General features: G+C 40.0%; 1 protein-coding gene across 3 annotated transcripts in view; it reads left to right on the forward strand.

Moving 5' to 3' along the window:
- LOC125240278 (Krueppel-like factor 3) overlaps nucleotides 1-20,558 on the forward strand; it is a 117,099-nt gene that overhangs the window by 88,009 nt on the left and 8,532 nt on the right. For all 3 annotated transcript variants that reach the window (XM_048148142.1, XM_048148144.1, XM_048148143.1), the window contains exon 6: nucleotides 15,798-15,864. In XM_048148142.1, the coding sequence (XP_048004099.1) occupies nucleotides 15,798-15,864 (67 nt within the window). The remainder of the gene's footprint in view (nucleotides 1-15,797; nucleotides 15,865-20,558) is intronic.

Genomic DNA, 20,558 nt, shown 5'->3' on the forward strand with positions numbered 1-20,558 from the left:
AAAATTATATGACAGAACAGTTGAAATTAGAAGTATGTACATATGAAAAAGGAACTACAAATCATCCTCTTCGCTGCATTGCTATTAAAATTTGAGTAGGAACTTCGCAATAGATCTTCATCTAAACATGCCCCCGGGCGTTGAAAGCTAGCCTTTCAACCAGACTCGCTTGTTGCTACCGGGAGTGGGCAAATCTTACTGAAGGACCTGCGTATTAGTCCACCTGCAGTCCTTATATCTGCTACTCTAGCAATTCCGTCGCTTCCGGGATGTGTAGCGACGACTCGACCCAATTTCCACTTCAAAGGTGGTAGGTTGTCTTCCTTGATGAGGACCATGGTATCCACCTGTAGCGCGTCACTGTTCGTGCGCCATTTTGTTCTGACTTGGAGCTCAGAGACGTATTCTTTATTCCATCTGCTCCAAAAATACTGCCGTAATTGCTCAATACGTTGGTAACGACTGAGGTGATTGAATTTATGATCTCTGATGTCTTTTACCGGCAATGAGGTTAAGGGACGCCCAATCAGAAAATGACCCGGAGTGAGCGGCAGAAGGTCTTGCGGATCTGACGACATGGGAGTAAGTGGCCGAGAGTTCAAGATCCCTTCTATCTGGACCAGCACAGTGTTGAGTAGCTCGTACGTTAAATTACAATCTCCCAGCACTCTTTTTAAATGAAATTTGGTAGACTTCACACCGGCTTCCCAAAGGCCTCCTGAATGTGGTGAATATGCCGGAATAAAATGAAAGTTAATCTTTTCGTGAGCTGCAGTCTCTGCCAATGAATTGCAGTTGCCCTTCAAGAACTTAGATAGCTCGTTGTATGCGCCCACAAATGATGTGCCGTTATCAGAATAAATATCTGATGGCAGACCACGACGAGACACAAAACGACGTAACGCTGCCAAGTAACAGTCACTGGTTAAATCACCAACTAACTCCAGGTGCACTGCTTTGGTGGTGAAACATACGAAAATTGCTATGTACACCTTTACAAGCCTACATCCACGGCCCTGACGACTAGCAGAAGTCAGAGGGCCAGCATAATCAACACCAACAGTCTTAAATGGCATGCCTGGATCAAGACGTGACGCTGGCAGGTTGCCCATCAACGGCGCGACAATCTGACCTTTCATACGAACGCATTTAAGACATTTTTGAAAACACGATTTCGCTAAGTTAGTCCCACCGATTGGCCAATATTCATCTTTAATAGATGATAATAATGATTGTGGGCCTGCGTGCAATAACCTCTTGTGTTCAGATTCAAATAACAATTTCGTGAATCGGTGTTTAGCATGAATCACAATCGGATGCTTTTTCTCAAATGAAAAGTTAGAGTTATCGATTCGACCTCCTACACGCATTATTTTCTTGTCATCCAAAAATACGTTAAATTTAAGCAAAGGGCTTTTCTTTGGAAGACACTGACTGCTCAATAATATATTATATTCTGGAAATGATTCCGTTTGAGAGACCCTAATAACTATATTTAATGCGGATCTCAAATCCCTAATATTTAAGTAAGTTGTTGAAGTATTTTGCTTTCTACACAAACTCACAAAGCGCATAACATACGCGACGGTTCGAATAAGCTGTGATAAATTAGAAAATCGAGAGAAATCAATAAAATCGTCACCGCATACATCTCGATTATTCTTAACACTCGCGTGAAGTACAACTTCAGGCCGAGTTTCAGGTAACACCTGCTCTACTACCGGACTTGCCGGCCATTGCGTCTTATCCTGTTTTAAGAATGTAGGACCTGACCACCATATATCCAGAGTCTTTAGAACTCTGGCAGATACCCCACGAGAAACGTGATCAGCAGGATTGTCATGTGTTGGCACATGCCGCCATGTAGAGTTTCCAGTCTTTTCTAATATTTCCGCTACACGATTGCGAACAAAGGGTTGTAACTTACTAGGTAACATTCGCAACCAGCCTAGCACAATTGTGGAATCTGTCCAAAAAGTGACACTTGTAAAACTAAGTCTAAGCGAGTCAACTACCTTTTCATATAATCGAACTCCGGCTAACGCACCACAAAGTTCGAGCCTCGGGATAGTCGTGGGCTTATTAATTGGGGCCACGCGACTCTTAGCTAATAGTAGCTTAACCACTACGTCCCCTTTCTCATCGATGCTCCTCAAATATAAGCAAGCGCCATACGCCCGCTCGGATGCATCTGTGAATATATGACATTCAACTTCCTTATATGACTCACATAAAACTAATCGTGAAATGCGAATGTCATTGAGACAAGGTAGATCGAAGGCAATATCTTCCCAAAGCTTAATTATGTCAGGAGTTAACTTCTGATCCCATGAGAGTTTCAGTAGCCATAAGCTTTGCAACAACATCTTCATGCGAATGACACAAGGAGCCAGCATACCAGTAGGGTCAAATATTTGTGCCACTGCTGACAGCAAATCTCGTTTAGTGTTTCCGACAAGTGAACATTTACCAACCGGGAAACACAATTCATCAGACCCTGGATGCCAGCTAAGTCCCAAGGTTTTACTTGGTTCAGTGCCAATATTTAAATTTAATTGAGACGTATCAGAGTCGGCCATGAGTTGGGGTTCATTAGACTTCCATTTTCTTAAATTCATACCCGCTGATGCTAGAGTGCACGTAACCTTGCTTTTAATCGAACACAACTCTTGCAAATCATCCCCGCCAGTGAGCAGATCATCGACGTAAAAGTCGTGAATGATGATCTCGCGAACGACTTCATCTTCACACTCAAGACCCAACTGTTTTAAACACCGAGTTGCCAAATAGGGTGCACTGGCAGTTCCGTAAGTGACGGTGTTCAGCTCGAAGATCTTCAAAGGTTTTGACGGGTCATCACGCCACAAAATCCGCTGTAAGTATCTGTCATCAGGATGAACTACTATTTGCCTATACATTTTTTCAACGTCCGCTGAAAGAATGTACTTATGTTGCCTGAATCGAAGCAATATAGATAAAAGGTCGTCCTGTACAGTGGGCCCTACCATCTGAATATTATTCAGAGATACCCCAGAGCTGGTAGGAGCACTAGCATTGAACACTGCCCTCAGTCTCGTAGTGGTACTTTCCCTTAAAATCCCATGATGACTGATGTAGTACGCTTTTTGCTCTAATCTAGACTCTTTGCACTCACTCATGTGACCAAGTGACTCGTATTCTGCCATAAACTCTTTATACATGTCTCTAAAAGTAGGACGTGAATCAAATCTACGTTCTAGTGACAAGAAGCACTGTTTAGCGCGGTTAAAAGAATTTCCTAGGACGCTAGGATCCTCCTTCAACGGTAACCGCACGCAAAATTTGCCATTTTCCAACCTAGTGACAGTTTCGGTGAAATGCTTCTCGCACGCCTTCTCCTCGGGGGAATAATGAGCGTCTTTATTACAGACCTCTTCAAGCTGCCAAAACCGTGACAGTTGAGTTTGAATCTCATCATTTATCAAGTTGGCGTTAGAGTTAGAAATGACATTAGTGAAATGACATTTAATAGGTTGCGACGAAGTTGACGCATGGCCGCTCATCAACGGACCAGCTACTATGTATCCCAATTTGGTTTCACATAGAACAGTTCGTTCATCACCTAACTCAATTTTGTGTGACCCTAACAACGCCCAAAATAATTCACCTCCGATCAAAATATCAATTTCAGACGGGGTGTGAAAGTTAGGATCAGCCAAGCGCAGATCAGTCGGTATGTTCAAACGCGACAAGTTTTGAGAATCAATCTGATTATAAGGTGTGGGATCCGTTATAGATGGCAGCACACAACACAGCAGACGAGTGGAGTAGGTATCATCTAACGACTTGATCGGTACTTGGCATAGGTTACCTACAGGCGTCATCAACTTGTTCACTCCTATGATCGACTTATCTACCTGATACGCATGTATGTTTAACTGACGACACAACTTCTCAGTTATAAGACTTGTTGCGCTGCAATTGTCTAGCACTGCCTTTACAATAAATTCGCGATTATTTTTATCATAGACTTTAATCAATGCAGTTGCTAGTAGCACGACGTCTTGCTCAGGTGCGGACGACTGAGACGCTGATGCTGTACTCATGCTGGCTGCTAACGTAGCGATGGGCGCGCGCTCCACCCTCGACGCCACCTGCGTCGATGAAGTGCCTGCCTGCGCTCCTGACCGCTCACACGAACTTGAACCTGCATTCAAACTATGATCTGCGAGATGAATAAGCGTGTTATGTTTACGCTTACATAACTTACACCCTGGTTTCTTGCACTGGTTGGCATAGTGACCGCCACGGAAACAGTTGAAACATACCTTATAAGTCGGCAACAATTTAAGTCGCTCGTCGTTACTTAAGGCAAGAAACTGAGCGCAGTTGTTTAAAGTGTGTTCACCACTACATTTCGGACACGGCTTAGCCATGGAAGTAACACATTGTTTGGCGGTTTGTGTAGAAAGCAAAGTCCTATGTTTCCACGCGGTTTTAGCCGGCTGACTCGATTGACCGGCGCCTGAGGCGCTCGATAACTCCAAAGTTTCAATTAAGTCTGCACGATTTCGCATAAAATTAATAAAACTATCAAATGAAACAGGTCTATTTTTATCTAAGCTTCCTTTATGTTCTTCCCATTCACGAAATGTCACACTATCTAACTTTTTACTAATAATGTGAATTAACAGCGTATCCCAATGCTTGACAGGCTCGCCTAGTGACTCTAAGCATCTCAGATTTTTATTAACTTCATCCATGAGGCGTTTTAAGTGCACAGACGACTCTTTTGTGATCGACTCAATGTTAAATAATGCCGACACGTGATTTTGCAACAGTAATCTTTTATTGTCATACCGTTCACACAAGAGCGTCCATGCTACTGCGTAATTGGTCTCAGAAAACTCGACAGATTGTATGACTAAGGCCGCAGAGCCTTCCAACGATGCTCGCAAGTAATGAAATTTATTAATGTCATCGATGTCATCGTTTGAGTGAATTAAACTTGTAAAGGTGTCCCTGAAACCTAGCCAACCTTCGTATGCGCCTTGGAACTTTGGCAACTGTATAGTTGGAAGCTTAACGAGTTTCCTATTTGCTGTACCACACCGCGACTCACGATTACTGCAAGATTCAAATTCATCACGTTTTTTATTGAATTTGTCGAGCATCTCGTGGGCCTGCGCGAGCACAGAAAAATAATTTGTTAAGAACTCGTCGCGGTCTGCCAAATATGCGTCTATATTTTCAGCGCTACATTCTAACTGAGTCTGCACACTATCGTAGAGCTCATACAACAATTCTATCTTACCTGTGCGCAGCTGCAGCTGATTGGCTTCGACTTGAGTAAGAGACGACAGAGACGACTCCTTTATTTTAGCTATATAATTGGAGAAAACTGTCAGTTGACCTTTATAACTGCCTCTTTTCCGAATTAAATCTTTTTCATTAGCCATTTTGGGAAGCTGGTGTGCGTAGACCTTGAATAAAACAAGAAATTAATATGATATACCTACGCACTTTTGAACATTCACAATAAAATAATATTCACTAACCTGGAGTTCATAAAGCCCTACCTATAAAATACCTGAACTGAGAGTGCTGGTCCTAATAAAGATTCCTCGCACACTCAACACTGGCGTATTCTCCGATGTCCTGAAGATTCCTCCACAGGGCTCGGCAGCCGTAACGAATCCGCAGTGAGATGGTAATTTACGGTGGTTCCCTCTCGGTCCTTCTATAATTCCTGGTTCCTTTATTATTATCCGGTTCGAAGGACCATGTTGGCGGGGAATAATGGGATTATGTCTAAAACTCCAGATTTTGTAGAAAACGATGTATTAAAAGGTCTTCACAATGAATATCGACAATGAATATTGACAGGAAAAATTATATGACAGAACAGTTGAAATTAGAAGTATGTACATATGAAAAAGGAACTACAAATCATCCTCTTCGCTGCATTGCTATTAAAATTTGAGTAGGAACTTCGCAATAGATCTTCATCTAAACAAAATCTGAATTCAAAGGTTTATTATTTTTTGCTTTTTAGTTTCTCCGTGTTTTGTAACGCGCTTATTTTTGAAGGCGGTTTTATTTTTTGTTAAAAAGTTATTATTTTTAGAGACGCTAGAGCCAATCAAATATTTCCAAAAACGGCCTTTTTCATTATGGCGCAAAAAAAAGGTGTTATACTCAAGATTGGCAACAATTAGCCAAAAAAACTGAACGGTCCGACACAGATTATTTCATTGTTATTCAGATTCTCAAATTTCGTTCCGATTGATTAAGTTTTGAAGGAGAAAACAGTCGAGAGCGGAACCTCGATTTTAAAGATTTTTTCGCAATATCTTTTATCTGAGTTATTCTTAATGGACAATTTTTTTCGATAAATCTAGTTTATAACACTAGTATATTAAACTAGGATTCCCAAATTGAAAGGGGGACTGCTTTCCATTTTAGCATTTTCGCTCCCGTAGCGTCTTCATTGATGTAAATCTAACGGAAACTGCTAGTATTTACTTCACTGACTGCAGCGCAGATTTTAACACAAACGCAAAAGCGACATCTATCTCTATATATGTCTGCAGCGTTCAAATTATGTCCGACTTGGGTGGTCACGACATCTGACTTATGGCTGACTGAATTGGGCGATGATAAATCTGGAGTGACAATTTCGCACTCACACGTCGGGTAAGGGGAGTGAAGGCAGGAATAATAACGCCGTGGCTTGCGTGGGCGACGGTCGCGCGATGGTCGCGCGACGGCGATGCGACGCATACGAAATCAAACCTTATCGATATGGAAGTATGAGACGCGACGGCGACGGTCGCGCGACCGTCGCCCACGCAAGACACGGCGTAAGTGTACACTGAGAGAAATTTGCATTGCGAATTTGACAAGATCGACTTGTTGCGACTTGCAGCAATTTATTCAATATTTTTAATTCAAAATCATCATTTATACAGTACTAGCTTTTGCCCGCGGCTTCGCTCGCGTTAAATTCGAAAATTGCAGACCGCTCCATACAAACGCCCACTCCCCATTTTAGGGAAGTGGGGGGGTTGGAAAGAGGCAAAAAGAAGCCTATGTCACTCTCCATCCTTTCAACTATCTCCACTCAAAAAATCACGTCAATTCGTTGCTCCGTTTTGCCGTGAAAGACGGACAAACAAACAGACACACACACTTTCCCATTTATAATATTAGTTTGGATTGGTAATTTAGTATGTAGATAAACTGTAGCAGCCCTCTTAAGACATCAAGCTAAAAGTTGTTAGAGTATAAATTAAAAGATACTAACCTGTATGTACTTAGGTTACCTATTTCATAGCCGTCATGTTAGTTCATAGTAGGTTCTGTCAGGTGGCGCCTCTATCAATGCGGTTTAACGTAATTCAAATGTAACGTGTTGACAAGATAAATAAAATTCCGTTATAAAAGAATTCTCATAGTTTACTTGATTAAAGCCTAGCCCCATTAAAAGTATGAAATGGCTTTGCACTCTTGTGGATTAAATTTTGCTGTCTATTTTCGAAGAACAAAGTAAGCCTTTCCCAGTTGGTGTGTATTCTCTCTATAAACAGCATTAGGTACTTTTCCGGACTGTTAGACTACAAAGTATAATAAGTTACGGTCCATGCTAGAGAACTCCTTGTTCGCAACCCATTTCGGGCAATTAAATCTAAGCGTCATGCGCGTGGCGGGCTAGCATGTACATTGTACACTAACGATGATTGTTTATGGCGAAATATCGAAGTAATATTGAGATCACGAGTATAGTCCAGTTTATGAAGACCTTATCCTCTCGTATGCTTAGCAGCAGATCTGCTCCACGTTGTTTCAACTTTAACTTGTATTTCTTATGACATTTATGACTGATATTTGTATTTTTGAGAGCCGCATGTTACGAAGGGCTAATCGTGATATTAAGTACTTACTTTTATCCCATAGACCGGTATTAAGTCATTCGCTTTTACCCGATAGCCTGGCCCCGTAGCCGAATGGCATTTCTCCGACGCCAAACGAAAGCGATACGCCGCTGGCTCTGTCGCGCCAATACGCAAGCGCGATAGAGATAGATATCTACTAGCGCTTCGTTTCGTGAGCGTTTCGTGAGCGATTGTGCCATTCGGCTAGCCACCCTGGTTACGTTTTAAGTAGATCCCATCAACTATCTCTGCGATGTTTATGACATTTTTGTTTCCTCCTAGTCGCGATTCTACACAATATTATTCCAAACTTATGAAATTTACCCAATTCGTTATTCTTCAGTCATTATTCCTACACTTTCTTGACTGTACCTAGTCGCGAGTCTACACAATATTATTTTACACAATTTTGATTCTACCTAGTGGCGATTCTATACAATATTATTTCCACACAGCTGAAGATTATCACATGCGTTATTCTTCACAGTCATGAATTCTACACAATCTTAGCTCTACCTAGTAGTGATTTACCGTTCCCGGCAATATGACCTACGTGGGAATATTCTCGGAAAATTTCCCGGGAATATTCCTGCTCGACTGAAATATAGGGAAATATTGACTAAAAATATTTATACTTCTGGCAAGAATTATTATACAAATCAAATATAACATGTCAAAAAAGTTTCAAGACAACCAATAGCACATAATATATGTATAATAGTACAACAAATAGGCAATAGTGAACTTTATTTTTTTTAAACCCCCGACGCAAAAACGACGGAGTGTTATAAGTTTGACGTGTCTGTCTGTCTGTGTCTGTCTGTCTATGGCATCGTAGCTCCCGAATGGATGAACCGATTTAAAAAAAATTATTTGAAAGCTGAGTTAGTCGGGAGTGTTCTTAGCCATGTTTCATGAAAATCGGCCCACTATGTCGGGGGTTTTTTCAAAAGTTTAATTTTGTGGTTAGGTTATAATAAAATAACCCGTAAAAACCGACCACCTCGTTGACTAGACTATTCTCAAATAAAGGAAAGCTTCATACAACAGAGTCCATCCATTTGCAACACTTTCCACGACCAAATGTTGTGAATAAACAGACACGGTGTATATTGTACATATTTATGCTCACGAGTTACTAATATAGCTACACTGTTAACCTAGTAAGGCCCACCGTACAAAATTTTCCTATTTAATTGTTTGTATGTCTTTCACGGCAACACGGAGCGACGAATTGATGTGATTTTTCCAACCCGACGACGCAAAAACGACGGGTCTGTCTGTCTGTCTGTCTGTCTGTGTGTGTGTCTGTCTGTGGCATCGTAGCTCCCGAACGGTTGAACCGGTTTAGTTTTTTTTTGTCTGAAAGCTGAGTTAGTCGGGAGTGTTCTTAGCCATGTTTCATGAAAATCGGTCTACTCTATGTCGCGGTCGGGGGTTTTTCAAAATTATAATTTTGTGGTTACTGTATTAAATTTGGCTTAGCACCGATTTCATACCAGTTAATAAACGCGTAATACTTCAGAAGGGTATCTAATCTAACAATTTATTTAATCCTTTTTGAAGTAGGAAGTAGGCTTTTTGCACATCGTGCTTATTTTTCGTACGTTTCTAGTGTTTCCACAACACAAAACAATCAGAAAGGTGATATTGCTACTGCTACGCGTCATACTCGTGAACGGGTGCCGTCTGTGAAGACCGGTCTGTTTAAGCTTACTGGGGCTGTTATAACTTAGTAACTTTAATTCTAATTTTTATTAAATTAGGACACTTTGTTCGGTTGTCGTTTGTTTCCTTTCTTTTAGTGAATATTTTAAATATATGATTTTGACTCATGGAGACCATATACATCTCTAAGGAGAATTAGATTAAGTAGATATACATTTTATCTTTAGTTGTGACATTTAGAGTCATTTGCACCTCTAAAGTAATTTTAGACTTTTTTTTTGTATTTGTACTTTTAAATTAAAATTTAGTGTAGTCCTTGGTTGTAATCCGACATTTAGAGACCTTCTACATCTCTAATTAATTGTATAGAGTTAACTTTAGTTAGAACTTAGAATTAGTATATAATAGTATCAATTTTATTGTAATTTCAACTCGATTTTAAATATTTTTTAAATACCTATACTGTACATGTGACGTGTAAAAGTGCCCCCGTGGCCTATTTGCTGAATAAATAATTTTGATTTTGATTTTTGATTTTGCTATTCAAATCGTCCTAGAACGCGCAGGATTTGTGCAGTCATTTAAAGGAAAAGGGGCTAATGACGCAAAACCCCTGGTTGACGTATAAGCGCCTGTCATTATCCATTTAGCGCAATTTACGCGCGTGCGCATACCAGAGAAAAACGCCTCTAATGGAGGTTCCGTGCTAAAAAATAGGTTAAGAGCGAGTCGGATTCGCCGACCGCGGGTTCCCTGTAAATTTAAAAACCCAGAGTTGTGATACTTGTGACTCAACCTTATGTAACCTCAAAGGCATATGTAACTCCGTATAGACAAATAAAAGTCTGAGAAAAAAAACGTATACTTACCTCAGGACCATACAGAAAAAGGTACGGTGGCCTAGATGGCGTTACATCTTTGGGGGACGCTCGGCTAAGTAGCGCTAATATTAATATTTGACATTTTAACACATATCAAGCTAAGAATATGGGCCAAATTGTCAAACCTGAGGTTCAAAAGTTTCAAGTCTGTGTCACGAGATGGCAGTCTAAGCACTGTGATTACACATTTTACTTTGACAGTGAATCTTTACTCGATCCTTTTTGGTAACCTGCAGTGAACTGCAAAAATTCATGGTGAATTTATCAATGAATTCTCAATGAAGCTTACTGTACATCAATCTGTTTACTAAACTGTTTCATGATATGATACGAGTTTGAGTGGTAAAACCATCACACAGCAAGTTTTTTTTCCCCTCACTAGCTCGGAAACACGTGTTTTGTCCTTTAATACCAGCGGGTAAAAACGCATTTTATCCACTAGTGGGAAAAGTAATTTGACCTTGAATAAAGTCAAACTAACTGCTTCAAAATTGATAAGAGTAGGTGAATCTAGTAACAAAGATGATTTACCACCTGTGGAACTACTGGAAGCAGTCACAAACGCATTTTTTTTACTTGTAGTTTCCTCGCTAGAGTGAGGGGAAAAGTTTTGTGTTACACTCGGGTGCAAATGTATTTTACTTCTCGTGTGTTAAAAAACTCGCAAGTTCAGGATTCTATTCTCGAACCACTCGCTTCGCTCGTGATTCAACTATAGAATCCTTTCACTTGCTCGTTTTTCAATTCCACACTCGGCGTTAAAATACAACTTTGCCCCCTTGTATAACAAATAACTATTTCTTGCATTTTTCCTGATCCAAATTTTGGTTTAGGTTACAAGCTTTTATTCAACTTTCCTTGTTAGTATGTTAGTTGGGTCAAAACGTAGAAGCAGAAGCTAAATTTGACCCACTTCCCGGTTTCTGAGCTGAAATTTTGCACACGTATGTAAATCACGTGACAATGCAATAGTATGGTATCATGGAGCTCTGGAGGTATCAGAAAGGTGGTCATAGGAACTTTGTTATGAAACGTCGTATCCCCATCAAGTAAGGGTTTTTAGAAACGTTTTGAAGTGCAGTAGATGACTGTTGAAAGAAAGGTACAGTCGGCGATAAAAGCTTGGGCCAAAAATGTTTTTTTTTTTTGCAAACATACTTAAGTATTCATAGTTTTAAGGGACTATTGACCTGAGTGTATCATTGTTTTTATTTCTAATCAATAAATTTACTTTCCCAATACATGCGGCAAGTCGGACGGACGGACGGACAACAAAGTGACCACATCAGCATGCCAGTTTTCCTTTTTAACCCCCGACGCAAAAACGAAGGGGTGTTATAAGTCTGACGTATCTGTCTGACTGTCTGTCTGGTGTCTGTGACATCGTAGGTCCCGAACGGATTAACCGAGTTAGATTCGTTTTTTTGTTTGAAAGCTGAGTTAGTCGGGAGTGTTCTTAGCCATGTTTCATGAAAATCGGTCCACTATGTCGCGGTCGACGATTTTTTCAAAATTTTAATTTTGTGGTTAGGTTATTAGGTACGGAACCCTAGAAACTGGCCTATGGCGCGCCCCCACACATGCTGGAATTAAGCAATGGAATCTTTACGGTCAAAAAAGATGTCTATGGCACAATTACGAAACGGGATACTGATGGTAATATGTTCTAGTCCCACGGGAGTTATATAGTTAGAAATTTATACACGGTGTTTTATTTGATTTTCGTTAAATTTTAATGAACGGTTTTTAGGTCAGATGTTTTTTTCTAAGAGACTAGGGAGTATATTGATTTTTTAAATAAATAAAAACAATGACTGAATAAATATGCTACGACTTTTATTACTTCCTAATATTATTTAGTTTTGCCGTCACATACCTGATACTAACTTTTATGTTAAGGTTCTCTCACACTTATTAATTCATCATGTGTGAAAACAAAAAAAAAGTCGTTTTCGAATTTCACTAAAAGCGATATCTATACCAGTACTAGGTAGCTTAATGTTAATGAGCAAAACGATGTCTCAAATATAACGGTAACTAAAAAAGCTTGGTGTATGACGTCATCGCACCTATGATCCTTTTTTTTTTCGTTTTAAGCTGAATGAAATCCGCGTGGTGTTTTTTTTTTTCTTGTCAAAATTTTAACTTCATCGGAATACGGAAAGTATTTAAGAAAAAAGTAAATTGCGAGATTTGATTCTTTACAAACATAGTTACACTAGCTATTGCCCGCGGCCTCGCTTGCGTTAAATTCTAAATTGCGGATTGCTCCTTCCATACGTCCACCCCCATTTTAGGGAAGTGGGGGATTAGAAAGAGACAAAAAGTAGCCTATGTCACTCTCTATCCCTTCAACTATTTCCAATTGCAAAATCACATCAATTCGTCGCTCCGTTTTGCTGTGAAAGACGGACTAACAGACACACAGGCTTTCCCGTTTATAATATTAGTATGGATACAAGTTAATGAAAAGCTTATAAAAACTGTAGAAGTACTTTATCTAAATATAGCCCTTCGTCAGGATGCAGGGATTATCATACCAGTATGTTTAATGACTGCTATAAAAGACCTGGTTTTGTATATCATTAGTAATAATATAGGATTAAATAGGAGTAATCATGATTTGAGTTTATCGAATCCAGCATACTTAATATTAATGGGAAAGTGTGTGTGTCTGTTTGTTTATCTTTTTTTTTTAGTCTGTTTTTTAATTTATTTGGAGCCTTGATCCATGGGACTATGCCGGCTCCGTTTGTTTATCCGTCTTTCACGGCAAAACGGAGTGACGAATTGACGTGATTTTTTAAGTGGAGATAGTTAAAGGGTTGGAGAGTGACATAGTGTATTTTTTGTCTCTTTCTAAAGTGAGCAACTACAGATGTAGTGCCAAAAGGATTTCCTTCGTATTGTTACGGAAACATACGAACGTGTCATGCTATTTCAGTCAGTCTCAGTACGACGTACTGACGCTGTCTGGACTAGCATGACAAATACGAACGTTTCCGGAAAAATACGAAGTAATAGCTTTTCGCACTACATCTGTAATTACCTAAAACGACGAGCGATCTGACCTAGCGTGTAGTGACCCTACCCGCTGAGCCGCGGTTCTGGGATCGAATCCCGGTAAGGCCATTTATTTATATGATGAGCACAGATATATGTTGTCTATGTACCTATGTAAGTAGGTATATGTATATGAACGTATATGAACAGAGTACCTATTCTGTTCATATTCTTTGATGAATACTTTTGCATGTTAAATTGTATCTTGTTATTTAATGCATGTTAATTATAAGATGTAATGTTTTGAAAAGAAGTTGCCCGCCGAGTTTCTTGCCGGTCCCATAGTGGATACCCCCCTCCCAACTGAGGGGGGACTGAAATCTTCTCGAGGCTGAGGCGTAGGGTTAGAGCCGGCGTAGCTTTATTTGACGTTCATATGCGCATTGTAATATGCCTACTTGAAAAATAAATATTTCATTTTCATTTCATTTCATTTTCATTTTCATTTATATGTATGTATTTGCATATTATACAATTATATCGTTGTCTGAGTACCCACAACCCACAACACAAGCCTTGTTGAGCTTACTGTGGTACTCAGTCAGTATGTCCTATAATATTTATTTATTTATTTACAACTTAATATTATATGCATTAATTATTTTGCAAATTTATACTTAAGCTTTTTACTGTCTTTTTTTTCTAGCCTGCATTAGAGTCCCACTGCTGGGCAAAGACCTCCCTCTCTACCTCCTTTTTACTGTTCACATACTCGTCAAAATGTCTTGGCAGAGGTACAAGGTACAAAAACGGTCGTCAAACCAGATTGAGCCGACAAAGCCTTCGATAATTTACTGCTCGGACAAAAACTGCAGGAAGATAGGACCTGATCAGCTAGCGGGGTTTATACCACAGACTAGTGGATATTCAAGACTGACAACCAACAAACCAAAGACTATACAAGACGGACAATGTCATAAAAAAAACCGCGGCGTACTCTATTGAAAAAGCTATAGGAAGATTAGAACGTTGAATACCTACCTAACCTGGTCAGTTAGCCTAAGTAAATTTGTGTTTTTAACCCCCGACGCAAAAACGTCGGGGTGGTATAAGTTTGACGTGTCTATCTGTCTGACGTCTATCTGTTTGTGTGTGCGTCTGTGGCATCGTAGCTCCCGAACGAATAAACCGATTTAGATTTAGTTTTTTTTTTGTCTGAAAGCTGAGTTAGTCGGGAGTGTTCTTAGCCATGTTACATGAAAATCGGTCTACTATGTCGCGGTCGAGGGTTTTTTCAAAATTTTAATTTTGTGGTTAGGTTAGTCATTGTGTTATAAGTTTGACGTGTCTATCTGTCTGACGTCTATCTGTTTGTGTGTGCGTCTGTGGCATCGTAGCTCCCGAACGGATAAACCGATTTAGATTTAGTTTTTTTTGTTTGAAAGCTGAATTAGTCGGGAGTGTTCTTAGCCATGTTTCATGAAAATCGGTTCACTATGTCGGGGTTTTATTCAAAATTTTAATTTTGTGGTTAGGTTGTTCCTAAATGTATACAGGGTGAAATAAAAAGGATCCTTAAAAGTTTGCATAGTGACTTTTGAGGTTATAATGAACAACTTTTATTATGGAACCATTTTCTGAAATCGCAAAAAAAATTAGCTGTTCCTAGGGTTGTAAATAGAAAAAAAACCAAAAAACATGAAAAAAAACCGAGCACCATGGTTTTTTTTCTAAATATGGTTTTTTTTCAGATGAACAAATAATACGACAATAACGGTTTTTCGTGAGTTGTAACGTGTTTCAATAACAATAACGTACATTTTAATTCAATTAACATTCAGTATACAAACGTTTATTGGGGAATCCCCGATGCTGCGTGTAGCGGTGGTGTTGCCAACAGTAAATAGTGATAACTACCAACTACAGATTTCGTAAATGTTACTTTTATAAGACCAGAAATTAAAGTTATTTGATTAAATTCGTTTAATAGTTAACATTAAGTCTAAAAACCCGTATAGAAGTATTAATTACTTTGCAAATTTTGAGATTTCGTACTTTAGAAAAAAAACATACTCCAGAAAAAAAACTGTTTTTTTTCACGGTTTTTTTTCATGTTTTTTTTCAAGCCAGAAAAAAAACCGTTTTTTTGCAACCCTAGCTGTTCCATAGAAATGAGCGGTATCATGACATTCATGACAGTCGAAATGTATGGAACATCCAAATTTTTTTTCCACTTCAGCATTGTTCCCATAATATGTAAAAGTTGTTTGACCAATGTTTAAATATTGTTTTTTATTCTAGTTTTCTTACAAAATCTTTTTTTTTGTTCCAGCCAGCGCAATGGCCACGTCATCGAAAATCAACCGCGAAGGACCGGCGCCCACGCAACTTCCTATCGAGTAAGTAAATTATACTTAAAATAAATCAAAATGAAAGAAAAATAACAGAGCCGAAACAATTTCATTTAAACCAGGATCTCTATCCTGGCAAAAGCGAGTAACCTATGAACTATCTAAGATAGACACGAACAAAAGGTAGTCGCTCCCGTGTTAATATAACCTAACCAAAAAATAAAAATTTTGAAAAAATCCCCGATTGCGACATAGTAGACCGATTTTCATGAAACATGCTAAGAACACTCCCGACTTAGCCAGCTTTCAGACAAAAAAAAACTAAATCCAAATCGGTTCATCCGTTCGGAAGCTACGATGCCACAGACAGACACACACACTGACAGACAAACAGACAGACAGACAGACAAGTAAAACTTATAACACCCCGTCGATTTTGCGTCGGGGGTTAAAAAGAGACACGATGATAGCGCGAGCAAGTTATGAAGCGATGAAGGTAAATCGCTCGCTCCATTGCCGATAGCTCATAGGTGACAAGTTACGGCCCGGCCACGACATTGGTCTAAGCGCGACAGCGGTGAGCGGCAGCCATACGTGCGAATGAAAAGTCCCATCGCTGTGTCTCGCTCCAATGTATGGCCGCCGCTCATCGCTGTCGCGCTTAGACCAATGTCGTGGCCAGGCCGTTATTGCGCAGCAGAAGTCAGAAACAGGCCCCGTAGCCGAATGGCATTTCTGCGACGCGAAATGAAATCGAAGCGCCGCAGAAAGATAGTCTGGCTCGGTCGCACCAATACGCAAGAGCGATAGAGATAGATAGCTACCAAAGATATATTATCGTGAGCGTTTGTGTATTCGGCGACGCACACAGGTCTCTAAGTGGATTACAGCATTTACAGCGTAGCCCCTCCACTTTACACTCAGCGCTAAAGTTACGTGCCGCTCAGATACCGCTGGTAAGACAGTGTGATGGCGGATCTGTGTCAGCTAAAAGCCGATAATTGGCAGGAAGCTGCGCAGGATCGGGATAAGTGGCGTGCTCTCGTTTTGGAGGCCAGGATTCTCTTTGGATCGCAGAGCCATAATAGTTAGTTAAAGTTACGTGCCAACACTTGTACTTGCTTTTGGTGGGACCAGTGCCTATAGAGGGCAAGCACGGTCGCGTGATAAAGGCTATCACACTAGTGTACAGGAGGAGGTAGGGCATAGCGAATGATATTCCGCTTTGTGTGGTAGGGCACAGCACAGCGGATATCATCTCGCCCGAATCTAGAGCAGAGCCCAACTGGGGTAGTACCTCCGCCTTACAGAAGACCGCAGCCAAATAGCACTAGACCCTACTCATAATGTTGTGTTCCTGCCGGTGAGTAAGGCTGCCAGAGCTCAACGAGGGTGCGGTGTGCTGATGACGGGAGGACTTACGGAACTAACTTGTTCCGTCTATTGTCCTTTGAGTCGTCGGCAACCCGAACCCTCCTTAGAACTTGTACATTCCTTTTTGCTGTGTACTTAACACAGCAAAAGGAGTGTACAAGTTTCTAATAGGGTGGCAACGCGCTTGTGACACTGTTTGAGTTGCAGGCGTCCATAGGTTACGGTGACCGCTTTACATCAGGCGGGCCGTATGCTTGTTTGCCACCGACGTAGTATAAAAAAAAAGTGTGCTACGCTCGCAGGTTTCTTGGAGCCGAGGAGACCTACTACAAGGATCAGAAGTATATTAGTACTTCTGATCCTTGTAGTAGGTCATACGACTCTTTTCTTGTCCTTTGGTCCTGGTCCAACTCGGAAATGTTGAGCTGCTGCTAAACTAAACATAACTACACTGACTCGCCCAGAATAATCAATTATTTCGATCGTTACCCACCCGAATTATGCCATTCTAGTGAAAGCGAACCTAGTTATTTCTTATGTGTACAAATTAGTGAAAAAACCTGTGCCTGGTCAGGTGTGTAAACGATTCGCTGCAACTGTGTCGGCTCAGTGAAAATTAGCCGCGGGGCGTGTTAGGTTGTCTAAATCCGATATTTGTCTGTGATTCTTTGATCGGTTCTAAGAAGTTCAAAATACGTTGACAATTACCTACTCTTTCCAACTTCAGCACTTAAAATATAACTCATTAAAATCATCAGAATATTGATCTTGAAAACTTTAAAAGGTTAAGTAAAAAAATTGATCAATGTGTCAACCAAATAAATAAGTACTAATATTTACGAGTGTTTGTCACCGTATCTCTCGACTATCGTGTAAGATTTTTCTGAATTTTATAGTGAAATAGTTTTAAAATTTTTATCTGGAGTAGACCTATTGCCAATAGTGCGTTTGATTAGGATTTTGGGAGTGCGATGAGAAGATGGCAGGAACATTAAACAACAACCGTGTATGGAATACAAATTGGTTCATTCTGGATTACGTCGACAAATCTTAGTTTGGACAATCTTCTGGTACACGTGTTCTTATATCTAGATCTAGTTTTCGGTGAGTCTCTCTACATGGCAGCTTAGTGTTGCCACACCTCGGACACTGGCGATCAAATATATGAAAGAGGCGCGTTCCTAGCACACAGTCTAAGCTCGTGTAGGTGAACGCGTACTATGCTTGTATGAGTGACATATGACAGGTCGACTGTTCGCGTTTTTGACAGGCGGTAACTGTGAGGTAACCGAGAGGCGGTGGGCGGCACTTTCAGCGGGGAGCGGAAGTGGCCATACTGTACGATAGTACTCTTTATTGTACTGTGGTGTTGCTGTTGTATGTATAAAGACGAATTTCGGTTGTTTCACCGAATTAGGCGTGTCACCGAATGAGGCGAGTTTACCCAGAAGATCGAAGATCCATACTAATATTATAAATGGGAAACTGTGTGTGTCTGTTTGTTTGTCCGTCTTTCACGGCAAAACGGAGCGATGAATTGAAGTGATTTTTTAAACGGAGATAGTTGAAGGGATGGAGAATGACATAGGCTACTTTGTTTCTTTCTAACGCGAGCGAAGCCGCGGGCACAAGCTAGTATCTTATAAAATAAGAAAGTGACACGAAATGGTTTAATCTAAGCAAGACGCTTCTAAATCTTAGACCATGAGATCCTATAAATGTGACGAAAACTAAAGAAAAAGTGCAGGTACAACTGAAGGATTTTAACTGTTTTTAAATACGGGATTACCTTACTGCTTTCGACTTGTTCAAGATAATGTAACTATATAACGAAGTTATGTTAGAATATCTTGGAAGACTTAATAGAAATACATATTAGGTACCTATTGCATGAATCTTGGATTTCACTACACGACGTTAGAATTTCATTCAGAATCTAAGGGTGCTATTGAATCTATATATCCAAGTTTAGATTCGGCATATAGAGCCTTGGAGTCGTCTGGTGTTAAATCAGGTAAGCAAAGCTTTAAATATGCTTTGCAGTTTTTGAAAAGGAAAATAAGCTTATACAAGAAGTTTACTCCACGATGGATTTCCCAGAAAAGTCAACCGACCTTCGGAAACCCGAAACAGAGCAATCTAATCTTGATATAACTAGATCATCAAGCAATATAGACTTTACATGCGTTAACGTCACAACCTGTGAGTCTCCTTCCATGGAAAATACAGAAATACAAAGAACCTCAACAGTAACTAGTTGTAGTTATACTTTGACTAGCTCCAGAGAGACACCGTCAGGCATTCAGCCTTCATCATCGACTGGTTTTAAACAAAATACAGCTACTGAAATCGCACTTCCAACATTAGCATCTAGACGAACAGCTGAACATCAGAACAGCGATCAACGGAACAGAACAGAGATAAGAACTCTTCAAAAATTTGTATCTTTAAAAGACGGATGTTACCACAAAGATGATTCGACTACATCATCAAAAGTTTGTAAAACTGATTCAACGTCTAGCAGAGCTTTTGGTGCTTCCAGTATGCTGGGTTTTTGGACACATGATAAAGAATTTCATGCTAGTTCATCGTTAAAAGAAAGATGTCCCCAAAAATACGATTCGTCAACATTTCCAAAAGGTATAAGTTATACCGATACGGCTAACACGTCAAGAGTTTTTGAAGATTCCTACGATTTTTCAACTGTTAAAGGAAGTGTACCGTTGCCGAGTACTTCAGGATGCTGCTCTGCTAATATGAAACCCATGCAAGGACGCTCAACGCAACACAGGTTCGCATTCTTGTAACTTTAAACTATTTGGAACTCTTATTTTTAACCCTTGACGCAAAAACGACGGGGTGTTATAAGTTTGACGTGTTTGTCTGTGTGTGTGTCTGTCTGTATGTCGCTTTGTCTGTCTGTCTGTGGCATCGTAGCTCCCGAACGGATGAACCAATTTCGATCTAGTTTTTTTTGTCTGAAAGCTGGAGTTAGTCGGGAGTGTTCTTAGCCATGTTTCATGAAAATTGGTCTACTATGTCGCAGTCGGGACTTTTTTCAAAATTTTAATTTTGTGGTTTTAATTAATGGTTCTGTATCTCTTACTATATTTATTTCGTATTAAGTAGGTAGCTGTCTAAGTAGCCTAACCACAAAATTAAAATTTTAAAAAACCCCCGACATAGAGCCACCGACGTGGTATAAAATAACCTAACCTAACCACAAAATTAAAATTTTGAAAAAAACCCCCGACTGCGACATAGTGGACCGATTTTCATGAAACATGGCTAAAACACTCCCGACTAATTCAGCTTTCAAACAAAAGAAAAACTAAATCAAAATCGATTTATCCGTTCGTGTAAGTAGG

The sequence above is a fragment of the Leguminivora glycinivorella genome, chromosome 27 (assembly GCF_023078275.1).
Source record: "Leguminivora glycinivorella isolate SPB_JAAS2020 chromosome 27, LegGlyc_1.1, whole genome shotgun sequence".
NCBI classification, from domain to species: domain Eukaryota; kingdom Metazoa; phylum Arthropoda; class Insecta; order Lepidoptera; family Tortricidae; genus Leguminivora; species Leguminivora glycinivorella.